The following is a 13,490-nucleotide window of genomic DNA, read 5'->3' on the forward strand; positions in this document are numbered from 1 at the left end:
GAGAAAGAGAATTCGTACTAAAAAGGAAGACATTATTTCATGAACAATGAAGCAATTACAAAATTGTGGTTACAATAATTTTTATCTACAAAAAGATAGATCCATCCTGAAAGGAGTCTCCCATCTAGAGATCCAGCCTAAAAAATCGCAGCCGCCTCTTGTAGCAGTAGTGTCGTCTAAGACGAGAGGTCATTCTTTTCTAAAAAAAGAGCTTGAAAAGAATGAAAATAATCTCTTTCTCCCTTCCACCCTCGAGGGAAAGCAAAGAACCAGGAGGTAGTTAAGGAAGCAGCAACAAGCAAAAGATGCAGCAGGAAATCTTTTGCTTGGCATATTATCAGTTCACCCAAGTGCTGAACAACCAAGCTGACCAGATCATTTGTTCGGTTAACCATCATGAAGAAGATGATGGTCACAATCTGTCATCATGTTTGGATGGACGAGATTGGGTTCTGGCCTGAGGACCCTTGGAATCTTATGTAGAACCTTGGACCTTGCTTTCAGGATCTCAAACAAACAATAGAGATATGAAGGTACAAGCCCACCATCTAGTGCAAGTCCATCAACACTTTCGCAGTATCGAACATCTTCACCCAGGAGCGCAATGCTCGAACGCATGGCCTTCCAGAGGAAGGCTTTAGGAAAAAGAGAGATCTTTTTTCTCCCCCTCTACAAAGAAAGGAATAGGAAATGAAGAAGCACCTCGAAGAGAAGGAATTGCTCTCCCGCTCTCTTGGTCTAAGCCCTTTTTATAAAAGCACAGTCCCGTCATAAAAGCACTTCGCTTCCCAAGCAACGCTTCGTTTGTCCACACGGACACGTGCCTCGATTGATGCGTATCAAGTCTTCCGCCACCTCGCCTCTCAGGCGTCATTTTCGAAGGTATCACCAATCAAATCTTTCGCCACCTTACCCTCTCAGGCGTCACTTTCGATAGATCACGAGAAAATCTTCTGCTTTCCTGTACACTTGGACATGTGATCAAAACTACCCGCCTTCCCTGGCAATATATCACCCCAGCGTGGATGTATTCCACCTCACAAGTCTCATTTCGACAATTAGTGGCTCATAAAGGAAAAGCGCTCCTCGCGCTCATATAATGGTGCGGCTATGTCACACTTTCATCCCGTGGCGCCTCATCCATGGTGTTCACTACTCCAGTGAGTCCTATCCAAGCAGAACCCCTCCAAAGAGAATCCTTGAGAGAAATAAAAGAACACCGAGCATGATGAAAACCCGCAAGAGTGCCATGAGTAATATTGACAGGCGGGCATGACCATGTAGCCATGAGGAAAAGTGTCTTGAAAATAAGAAAACCGGGCATGATGAAAATCCACTAGGGTGCCATGGATAAAAGTGGAAATAAAAAGGCGGACGTGACCTCGAAGTCACGAGTAAAAATGCCTAAGTAAAAGGAGTTGGCTAAAACCACACTTGTGGCACCACTTCTACCCAGTTCAAGTGAAAGCCCAAAAGGCACCGAGTGACTCATACAATGCATTCACATATAAGATGGGAGGCTTTCTTGGGATTGGTGCAGAGAGAACAGGGGGTTTCAACAAGTAATTCTTGATGTCTTCAAAAGCTATTTGACATGATTCGTCCCACTCGAAAGGCACATCTTTCTTTAACAGGCAGGAGAATTACACCATCCAGAAATATTTAAAGGGAAGTGATTCAAACATAACAATATTTGAATCGTTTTGCTTGGACAAACTAGAATTTTCAGACATATCAAATAGACAAAATAACTCAAATATAAAAAACAATAATCGTTTGTTTCTAATAATAAGAGCATTTGGAAAATGGCAAGAACAGATTAATCTTCTCATCAATAAAATCCAGGATTAAAAATGAAGCTTTTCTACTCAAAACAAACCGCGTCATAGAACAAACCAACAGCTTAATACAAAATAAACTTATAGAAGATGATAGAGAAAAACCCAAGATCACGAGATATAAAAAAAGCCCTAAAATCTTTACATGCTAAGGTTCTTAATGGTTCAAATTTCTCATCCAATAAGTAGGAAAAAAAATGAAGAGAGAAATGGATCCAAAATAAATCCCAAAGTACATATCTCAAATGGTTGTAGAAACCCCTTTATAGGTGTGAAGAAGAAACAAACTCATCTATTGATCTAGGAAAGGAAGGAGAGTGCAGTTTATAGGGATACAAGAGAGCACGGGAGTGTGAGCATCAAGCCTTGAGGCGGAGGAGAAGAACGCATTGAGATCATCTTCCCCGGAGAAAAACCGAATTTATAGAGAGATAAGGGGAATGAAGGCTTAGATAAGGAATAATATGGGAAAGAAAGAGAGAGATGTACCAATATTTGTTTTGACTATCTAATTTCATTCAATAGGGGTATTTTAGAAACAAATGTTGTTGTAAACTACCCTGGGGTTACATGAGGATAAAAAAGAACTTTAGGGTAATGAGCGAGGATTTTGTAATTTTCCCAAAAATAAAATTGCAATACTTAGATATGTTTTCAGCTCATTAGCAACATTTTAATTTTTTTTATGCGATTTAGACCATCCGTTTTGTTAGACCTACCATGGATAACCTTTCTTTTTGAAATCTCATTCATTTGACTAGCATTCCCATTCCATTACTGAAAAATTCAATGATACTGGTTAAAATTGGCCATTTTTTAAATCTGTTGGTTTGCAAAATTCGTTTTCCAAAAGCCCAACAGTTCAAGACAATTAAACTAAGCACAATAGTTTTGATCAAATTTGTTTCTTATAGGTTTCAAAATTGGAAATTTCCAATTTTAATTCCAACTTCCGGTTGCCCTTTAGTTCAATACGAGGGCTTCCCATCATCAAAAATCATTTTCTAAAGGGGTTTTGAGGTGTAGTTTTCTGTTTTTTCATCGTAGTTAAGAATTCCCTAAAGTATATTTGTGAAGGACGCAATTTCTATAAGGCCTAGACCTCATGACAAAATAGAGTAATGCCTCACCTTGAAAGCTCATTTGAAAAACACTTTGGGCACATGAAATCTCTACAATGGCTCTAAATTCAATTTCCACCACTAGTTATGAAATTTGTAGCTCAACAATTGGGACAAATCTTGTGGATCTGCGAATACTTGAAAATGGACGGACTAGATAATTTGCTACAATATATACTATAGCTTGAAACCCTAATTTGTTTTAACAACCATAATAGTCAAGGTCAAGATGATCGATTAGAATGTTTTCCAACCTTAGAAGTGCATTTTTTGATGAGATCTAAGGTGATTTATTTCTTATTTTGATAGGGCTGCAACGTTTTTAAAACATTTTCCCTTTGTAAATAAGCTATATTTTGATGCACATGATTTTCAAGATGCGAGTCTTCCCTTTGCCATGGTCATGGGTGCTATAGAAAGCGTATATTGCGGATGTACTTGTCCTGAAAAGAATATTTTGTGAAAATGCAGGTGTTGTATCTGGTAAATGAAAGGACTTTATGATAAAACACGATGTATATATATTTAAAATAAAATTTACCTCTACACCGGAAAGATCACTTACAATGTCCAATTATAATCAAACCACTTTTGAAATAAATAAAATAAAAATAAAATCATATCTCAATTGTTGCCTCTTCAAATACAATTCTTTATTAAAAAAAAAAAATAGAATTTATTACTTTATGGGAAGAGAAGTAAATATGTAAAAAGGTAAAATTGTCGAATATTACCTCAACCGGGCTTAATACACCCCACGCCGAGTCTCCTTCTTCAGATGGTACACGATATCTATGATCGATATGTTGATTTCTCTACTATAGCAAAAATCTACTCAATGACTTAATCTTCATCAGGCCTCTTAGTTTGATTTTAGAGAGATGAAGACGAATATGAAAAGAGAGAGGGAGAGATCTACTAGCAAGGGGTTCCACCCCTTTACCACCCACATAGAATAGAGGTGGTGTATGCCACCAAAACATAGTGCAACTTAGAGAGAGATAAAATTGAAACATACCTCCCCTTTGGAAGATAGGGGAATTTTGGGTAGGGAGAGAGAATTGTTAAAGAGAGAAAAGATAATACATCTCTCATTTTATGAGGGAACACTTTTTTTTATAAATTTTCTATGCCATAGATTTTGCCTCAATTTGTCGGGTCAAATCTCAACCATCGATCTAAGGAGACTTGTGGGATGAGAGATTTGAGTCATCCATCTCTTTGATCCGCCATCAAGATTCAAAGAGATGAGTTAGAGCCTTATCCTCCATTTCATAAATCTATTCCCATCAAATAAAAAAAGCTTTTATTTTAATATATCAAATCCTTATTTATTTGATCAATATTGAAAGAATTAGTAAATATCTCAAATATTCAACCTTATCATATAAGTTGGCTATACCTAAAAAGATAAGCCAACCAAGAAGATAAACATTCTTCCAAAGAATATGACGTGAATGGGTGGTGGCGTGCCACCCTTTTGGTGGCCACATGCACATCCTTTTAAATTTTGGGCCCCATATTTTATGGAGGTCCCAAATATTTTAAAAAATATTTTATTTCATAGTTAACTTTTTTTAAAATCTTATATTTTATTTAAAATATTGAAAAATTAAATTATCTTAATTTATTAATTCAAATGATAAAAATAAAATATCAGAAGATTCACAAAAAATTAAATAAACATTCTAAAAATCACATAACATAAAATTAATTAAAATTAATTAATTTGATGGGAATCGGATCTGTGAATCATGATTCGGCTAGCTTTCTCAAAGTGACCCAACAGTTCCCATGACCCACAGTCCATTGCAGGGGTTCATGATTGGACCACCAAAGTCAGCCAATAGACTAGGGGACGCAATCTTAGTTTATGGATTTCAGGTTCTCCCCTAGAGACAAAAATCATGGTCTTCCAGACCATGATGCAACCATGACTCTATGGTGTATAGGGGTAATCTCTCGCATATGTACATGTTTCACCCCCATTGGTGAATCTCAAAATGGCTATCCATGCCGTGTGATGTTATAACGATGACGTTTTAACCTTGTCTCTAAAGGCTATTCATCACGCGCAAGGGCCCCACAGTCCCTTGGCTCTTATCTGGACATACTCCGACCTCATCAAGGGATAACCCACTAAACCCTTTTCGGTAGATCCCTATGCCCAGGTATCTGGGGTTTTTCCAAATCTCGGCTGGCCTAGCTTGTCGAGCTTAGTCCGAGTATTAGCAAATAACATTTGTCTAATATAGTCCATAAAAGGGCCACACTGGCACTGAGTTTATGCCCTCATAAAACCTTTATAGGCCAAATAAACCCAACAGTAACACACAAACCCAACAGTAAATATGGTAGGTTTGGATGTATTGTAGGTCTCAACAATATCTTCATATTCTTGTCATTTCTTATTGTATATATATTCAATACATACATCAATATAAGCATAGTGCTCTCTAGAGAAACTTGAGACTCTATCAGCGAGGTGGGCATATGGCATGATGGTGAGCTTAGTCAATGGTTTAAAATGTTATTTTGAGAAATCACCCCCAATCCCTGGTAAAAAAATTTCAAACATATGAGACATATTCCCATCAGATTTAGTTGTGTTAATTAATAATAGGCAAGAACATGGCACCACCATTTTAGCTTAGGGAATTCTAAAATTAGGGGTCTCCATGTCTCAGCACATTGAAATGTTCTCCTCTTCTTCCAAATGGAGAAAATTTATTATTGGACTTTGAAAAACAAGCCCTTCATTCTCGCAAGCACACATTTCGTACCGTTGCTATGAGTACTTGCCCTCTTATAAGTTTGTTTTGAACTGCCCCTCCGAGAGAGGGAGAGAGAGATGGTAATGGCTATGTTATTGGTGAGCTTAATGGTTATGGCGATGGCAGGAGAAGGAAGTGTGCATTCTGCATCCATAGGTGTTACAATGACTGCATGGCTCAGAAGGTACATTCCATTCTCGGCGGCATTGGTGATTGTGCTGGCTTCTGCAGTGCGGGTGGCAGTCTCGACCGTGGGCCCTTCAACGATTTTAAGGGTAGATAACATTTGTTTTCTTGCATATCCTCCTCTATCACCTCTCTGAAACAAGTTAAAAATCGCAATATTTGCTTCAATACACTCTCTCTCTTTCTCCAAAATCTTATGGTAGTTGTATGAATGCCGATGATCAGAGTCGCTAAAGCATCTCGTGACAAACTTGGCTATTGATGGGGGTAATTCTTGGTGGTCGATGGCCGAGTGAAAATTTTGGGCATGTTGGGCGGATTTTTTTAATTCTTAGATATAATTTTTTAATTGTACTTTTGTTAATGTATCAGGCTATTTTTATTCTTATGTTGGTGTAACCCACGAGCTTAAGATCCAACAAGTATCTCTCGTTTGAAGACATTTATTAGATTATTCTATTTTTTAAGAATAGACACCCAAAATTTCAAGTGATTTGGATTTATATAAAAAAAATATAAATTCAAATATGAAATGATATCGTGACTATTGGATTGGCCCCATATTCAATCTGGACCATTGGTTGACACTGTAGCTTTCAGCCTATAAATTGACAATATATATATATATATATATATATATATATATATATATATATATATATGAAAAAATAAACTACAAAATAAGTGAATCCACCATTCACAATTCTATTTATCTTTTAACCTTTGTAATTAGATTATATATATATATATATATATATATATATATATATATATATATATATATATATATATGAAAAAGATATAAAACGCGGCCTCATGTAGATAAAGAAGATGCGCCAATGGTGATAGGAGCCCTGCAAAATATTCCTATATTCTAGAGAAAAAGACTCTCTTTGTCTAAACCAGCGTTTAAAAAATCGCCGAGTCGAACCGGACTCGCCCGGTTCGACTCGGAATTCACGAAAAAGGGACCGGATCGGTTCAAAAACCGGGAATCGTCCGGTTCTAGAGAGAACCGGACGATTCCGCACAGTGACTCGCCGATTCACTGTGCGGAATCGGCGAGTCCGTGAAGAACACGGGTTGCACAGTGTTCTTCACGGATTTTTTTTAAATTTGTCATTTTTTTATCATTTTTTTTGTTTTTTACGGCACGTGATCTGTTTTTCAGGCTGTAAACAGCTTTATTCAGCTTTTTTAACGATTTAATGGTGGAAAAATTGGTTGTTTTTGGATTAAGAAAAATTCGGGGTTTAGGGTTTCCGCCATTTCTGAAATTTCATGCCAAATAGGGCATGAATCTTTCAAAATTTGTAGGCATATTGATCTTAAAGCTGTGAATCAAAAGATTTTGTTACTAATTTGTGATAATCGTTGAGAAAAACAGACTTTTTTGGAGATTGAAGGCTTCGGTTCACAAAAACAGGTAAGAACTTTGGGTTTTTTTGTTTTTCCGCCATTTGATTTATTTCATGGCATATTTTGAACAAAATGAGTTCAATAATTAGGGTTTTTAATCTTTATTGTGTCTAGTATGATTTAAAATTTTCAATTTTACGTAATCTGGTCAATTACAGCAAGAAATTTGATATGAACAGTGAGATGTCTGCGGAAAAAAATTCCGCCGTTTTTTTTTTTTTTTTTCCGCCTTTTGATTTTGTTTTCATGATATATTAGAAATAATGTGTTAAAAATTTAGGTTTTTGATTCCTTATATTGTTGTTTATCAGAAAATATAGTCAATTGGATGTAATTTATTCACTTGGAGGTGAATTTTTGAGTTAAAATCGCTTATGTAAAACGACTCTGTGAAAAACAAATTTTTTTTTTTTTTTTTGTAGCCCATGATAGAATTTTTTGTAATCTATGATCGAATTTTTTGTAATCCATGATCAAAATGTTTGTTTTTTTTTCTTGTAATCCATGATCGAATTTTATTTTTTATTTTTTATTTTTGTAACCCATGATAGAATTTTTTGTAATCCATGATCGAATGTTTTGTAATCCATGATCGAAATGTTTGTTTTTTTTTGTAATCCATGATCGAATTTTTTGTTTTTTGTTTTTTATGTAACCCATGATAGAGTTTTTTGTAATCTATGATTGAATTTTTTGTTATCCATGATGTAATTGTTTTTTTCTTTTTTAGTAATCCACGATCGAATTTTTTGTTTTTTTTTGTTTTTTTTTTTTGTAATGCATGATCGAATTTTATGTAATCCATGAATGAATTTTTTGTAATCCATGATAGAATTTTTTGTAATCCATGATCGACTTTTTTGTAATCCATGATCGAATTTTATGTAATCCATGATCGAATTTTTTGTAATCCATGATAGAATTTTCTGTAATCCATGATCAACTTTTTTGTAATCCATGATCAAAATGTTTGTTTTTTTTACTTGTAATCCATGATCGAATTTTTTGTGTTTTTTTTTTTTTTGTAACCCATGATTGAATTTTTTGTAATCCATGATGGAATTGTTTTTTTTTGTTCTTGTAATCCACGATCGAATTTTTTGTTTTTTTATATTTTTTTTTTTTTTTGTAATCCATGATCGAATTTTATGTAATCCATGATCAAATTTTATGTAATCCATGATCGAATTTTTTGTAATCCATGATCGAATTTTTAGAAAATTTATGAATTTTTTTTTTTAATCCATGATCGAACTTTTTGAAAATTTGTTAATTTTTTTTTTTAATCCATGATCGAATTTTTTGAAAATTTGCTGTACTTTTTTTTTTTTATTTCTTTTTATCCATGATCGAATTTTTTGAAAAATGATGATTTTTCGAAAAAATGTGAAAATCGTGATAAAGTTTTGATTATCATGATGTATTAAACATTTAAACCTAATTTTTAATTTTTATTGTTTGAGTTTGCTGTAATTTTTTTTTTTTTTTTTTCATGATCGAATTTTTTGAAAATTGATGATTTTCCGAAAAGATGTGAAAATCGTGACAAGGTTTTAATTATCATGAGGTATTAAACCATATTTTAAATTTTTATTGTTAAAGTTTTTGTTGAAAAAATTGTATGTTGATGGATTATTTATGCAAAAAAATGCATGTTATTATATTTTCAATACAAAACTGTATTTTTTTTATCTGTTGTTCATGGATTTTTAAGTTGGAATGACTGATGTTGGCCGGCTCTTCGAAGAATTGTTTTTATTATTAATTTTTTAATGCAAAAAATGCATGTTCTTGATAATTGAGTTGTAGCCATGTTTGGAGCTTGCATTTTGTATTATTCTAAATGTTTGTAATTGATATGTACGAAATATTATTGTCAAAAAAGGTATTTTGCAATAACAAATAACAACGAATATGACTACATGAACTACCGCAACATATTATCACTACATATTGTGATTATTTTTCTTTTTGAACTGTCAGGTTAATTTAAACTTTTTACATCTTAAAACAGTTGAATCATGTCAAGATCTACAGAAGACCCTGCATGGCAACATGGGGTCAGACTTGATCCCAACAAGAAAGACAAAATTATTTGTAATTACTGTCAAAGAGTGATAAGTAGTGGGGTACATAGGTTCAAGCAACACTTGGCAGGGGTTAAGGGAGAAGTTTCTGCATGCACTAGTGTCCCTAATAATGTAAAAAAACAGATGGTGGCAATTCTTAATGCTAGCAAAGGTAAAAAAATTGCCAAACATAGGATGAATGAGGAGATAGCTAGTTTATATACACCATCAAGCAGGAATGATACAGAAGAGCAATATAATTATGACCTAAAAGAGCAATATAATAATGAGCTGGACATGGCCACAAGATTGAGTTTATATGAACAATATCAGAGGGAATGTGGGTTTAGAATGCCTGGTGGGTCTAGCTCAGACATGCATGGTGGGCCTAGCTCCGATATGCATGGTGGGCCTAGTTCAGATATGCATGGCGGGTCCAGCTCGAGCATGTATGGCGGGCCCAGCTCAAATATGTATGGAGAGGTTGGTGGCAATATGTATCAAGAAGAATCAGTTGTTGAAGAAATTGTTTCTAAGTTACCTAGGAGTGCTAGTATTGCAGGTCATGGTCGTAAAGACCCATTTCTCTCAAAGCCTAAGTCACAACAGATGACCTTAAAAGGCATGGTTAAAGGTACAAGAAACATGTTAGGGAGATATGTTGGTAAATGGTTCTACGATAAAGGGATTCCCTTTGATGCAGCCAATAGCCCATATTTTCCACCTATGGTTAGTGCAATCCAGAGAACCGGGCCTGGGGTAAAACCCCCGACGGCATATGAGCTCAGTTGGCCAATATTAGACGAAGAGGTAGAGGAAGTTAAAAAGTGGATTGAAGAATATAAACAGAGTTGGCCAAGGACAAGAATTACTCTCATGAGTGATGGTTGGTTGAATAAAGTTAGCAAAAAGGAGTTTTTAAACTTCTTGGCCTATTCCCCAAAAGGTACAGCTTTTTTGTCTAGCAAAGACGTATCAGGGACGAAGAAGGATGCAAACTTCTACGTACGACTATATGATCAGATAGTGGAGGAGGTGGGGGATAAGCATGTAGTCCAGTTTATTACGGACAATGCGCGTGCATGTGTTTCTGCGGGCAGCAAGTTGATGGATAAGAGGAAGCATCTAGTATGGACCCCGTGTGCTGCACACAACATCGATCTTATGTTAGAGGAAATCGGTGAGATCAAAATTGTGAAGGAGACTCTAGATGAAGCAAGGTTGGTGTCGAGATTTATATACAACCACTCGAAAATATTATTTCTGTTTAGAGAACACTCTAAGAAAAAAGAGATAATCAGGCCTGCCATAACCCGCTTTGCGACCGATTACTTAGCTGTGGACTCCATTCGACAATCTGAAGGTGCATTAAAGAGATTGTTTACTTGTGAAGAGTGGTTAAATGACCGCCTCTCGAAGTCCAGTACCGGTGTAAAAGTGGATAACATAATCTCAAATAGGCTGTTCTGGTCTCGATGTTCCAGTGTTGTAGAGGCCACTGCCCCTTTGGTCACAGTGTTAAGAATGGTGGATGCTGATAAGAAAGCTACCATGGGTATCCTTTATGAAGGTATTGAGATGGCGAAATCAGCTATTGGGGAGAAGTGTAATTTTGCTAACAAAGTGATCGAGATTATAGAAAAGAGGTGGAACACCAAATTCGGACGTCCAATTCATTATGCTGGTAAATATATATTTATATCATTACAATGTTTCAGTTTAAATCATTTTTTTATGAAATTGTAAATGACATTTTTCTACCCATATATTTTTTAGGTTACTACTTCAACCCAAAATTTTTCTATTTGACACCTGAACAACCCCACAAGATTATGGAAGGGGTCAGATACATTATTGCAAGGTTGGAGAGAAGCCATCGAAACCAAGTAGCAGCAATACAAGAGGTATTATTTAATGTTTGGGTAAGAACTTCATTGAGTTGTTATATTTGTGAGGAATAATGCACTAAAACGTAATATATTTGTTTTAGCTTGCTATGTATAGGGATGCTATAGGATCCTTCGGAACTAGACTTGCCAGAAATTCTCGAACTATGATGGATCCAGGTTATCCCCTCGCTAATATTTTGTTTATTCATATATTTAATCTTATGAATTGTTCTTGCCCTTACAATGCTTTTTACATTTTAATCCAGCTGAATGGTGGGAGATATATGGTACTGATGCACCTCACCTAAAGAGGATAGCAATCAAGGTGCTCTCCCAAACATGTTCTGCTACTGGCTGTGAGCGCAACTGGAGTACGTTCCAATGGTTGCACACTACTAGAAGGAATCGACTCGCTTCTGAGAAGCTTCATAAACTAGTCTACGTTCATTATAATTTAAACCTCAGAGAGCGACAAATAAGAAGGAAGCTTGAAGACTATGGGCCGATAGACTTAGACACAATATTTGTCACAGACACAGCAGACCGATGGGTAGTCGAAGAGGAGGAGCCAGTGTTGCACAAGAGAGCGTTCCTTGAGGCTATCGGTGATGAAGATATTGAAGAAACTGATGAGCGGCATGAAAGAGGAAGCAGCCAGCCAATGTATCCACAATATGTCGATGATATTGCACCTAATGAGGGAGAGTGGGAAGGGGGTCTAAGAGAAAATGAGAGAGATGATGATTCTGAGGCCACCTTATCCCAGCCATATTATTCACATATCGAGTCCGAACAACAACAGTGTAGGGATGAGCACGACAGTGCAGGTGAGCATGAAGGATGGATAAGCTTCGGGGATTTTGGACTGGGAACACAACAAAACACTAACACTCAGGGATTTGGGAATAGTCAGACGCCCGCTAATATCGATGATTCGTTTTTAGATCGAATCAATGAATTGTCAAACGAATTCAATCAATGGCACCAGCGTGACCAAGAAGAACAACAACGTCGTCTATCATTTTATTTTTAGATCGTATATTATTAATTTTATGCTTTATTGTAGTCCATGTATGTTGATATACTTATTCCATGATAATTCTATGTTTATCCTTTTGTGTGATGTAAATTAAATGTTGAATGGCAGTTCATGCAGGGAAAGAACATATCAATATTCGCATATTCATCCAAAAACATGAAAATTCTTAATGAAGTACCCTCATTTTTTATTGAATTCTTAAAAAACAATATTTATAATAAATTTTAATAATTTTTTCGGATTTTTTTGAAGCTTTATTCTGACCGATTCACCCGATTCCGATCCGGACCGCCGATTCGCCGATCCGGATCGGTTTTTGAAAAGCCCGATCCGGGTCACCGATCCGGTTTTTAAACCATTGGTCTAAACAAAACTCATTAAACACCAATGTTTCTTTCTCTCTCTCCTGACAACCTGGCTTCCTTGATATATGGAAAAGACTCTCTCTCTCTAAACTATGCGTCAGAGCTCGAGACTCTCTCTCTCTCTCCTGACAACCTGGCTTCCTTGAGATATGGAAAAGACTCTCTCTCTAAACTATGCGTCACAGCTCGAGACTCTCTCTCTCTGCCCACTGCAAAGAAAACCATAGACATGCTCTTCCTCCTCCTCCTCTCTCACTCCCCAGCCTTAGCCCCAACGATCTCTCTTACTCGCACAACCATTCTCGGCAAGGCTCTCTCAACTTTGTACAATGTCTATCTCTCTCGCCCCAACAGAGGGCTCTCTCACTCTCTCTCGCCCACAACAGAGGACACACTCTCTCTCTATCAAAATAAACCATAACAGAGGGCTCTCTCTCTCTCTCATGCCCTATGTTGGCTCTCTGTCTCTCTCTCTCTAACCCCCAATCCCCAATACCCTGAGGCCTTGATTTTATGTCCTCCAATTCTTCCTTCTCTTTCTTGCATACCAAGCAGTCTTTGCAGAGAATTTGGTGTCACTAGGAATGGTAAACTGAAGTTTCAATGAGCAATATTTCATGGTCATGGCCATCTAATGTGAACCAGGTCTTCAATTCTTCAAGTTGGGTTTCTTCCTCTTATTTGGAGGAGATTGGGAAGAACTTGAAATGGGATTCTCAGAGTTGAGTAATACCAAAGATCCATTTATATTCAAGACCGGCTCTCCTCCTGCCAATCCCCTATTCATCTT

The 13,490-nt window shown here is 36.2% G+C and overlaps 1 protein-coding gene across 1 annotated transcript; it reads left to right on the top strand.

Moving 5' to 3' along the window:
* The first annotated feature begins 10,567 nt into the window (after positions 1-10,567).
* Positions 10,568-12,693, top strand: LOC148782403 (uncharacterized). The gene is made up of 4 exons (XM_088863962.1): positions 10,568-11,091; positions 11,184-11,311; positions 11,398-11,473; positions 11,563-12,693. Exons 1-4 carry the CDS (start codon positions 10,572-10,574, stop codon positions 12,327-12,329), a joined length of 1,491 nt encoding a protein of 496 aa, XP_088720088.1. The 5' UTR covers positions 10,568-10,571; the 3' UTR covers positions 12,330-12,693.
* Positions 12,694-13,490: the final 797 nt, after the last annotated feature.

The sequence above is a fragment of the Amborella trichopoda genome, chromosome 4 (genome assembly GCF_054954075.1).
Source record: "Amborella trichopoda isolate Santa Cruz 75 chromosome 4, AtrichopodaSantaCruz75HAP2 v2.0, whole genome shotgun sequence".
Lineage (NCBI taxonomy): Eukaryota > Viridiplantae > Streptophyta > Magnoliopsida > Amborellales > Amborellaceae > Amborella > Amborella trichopoda.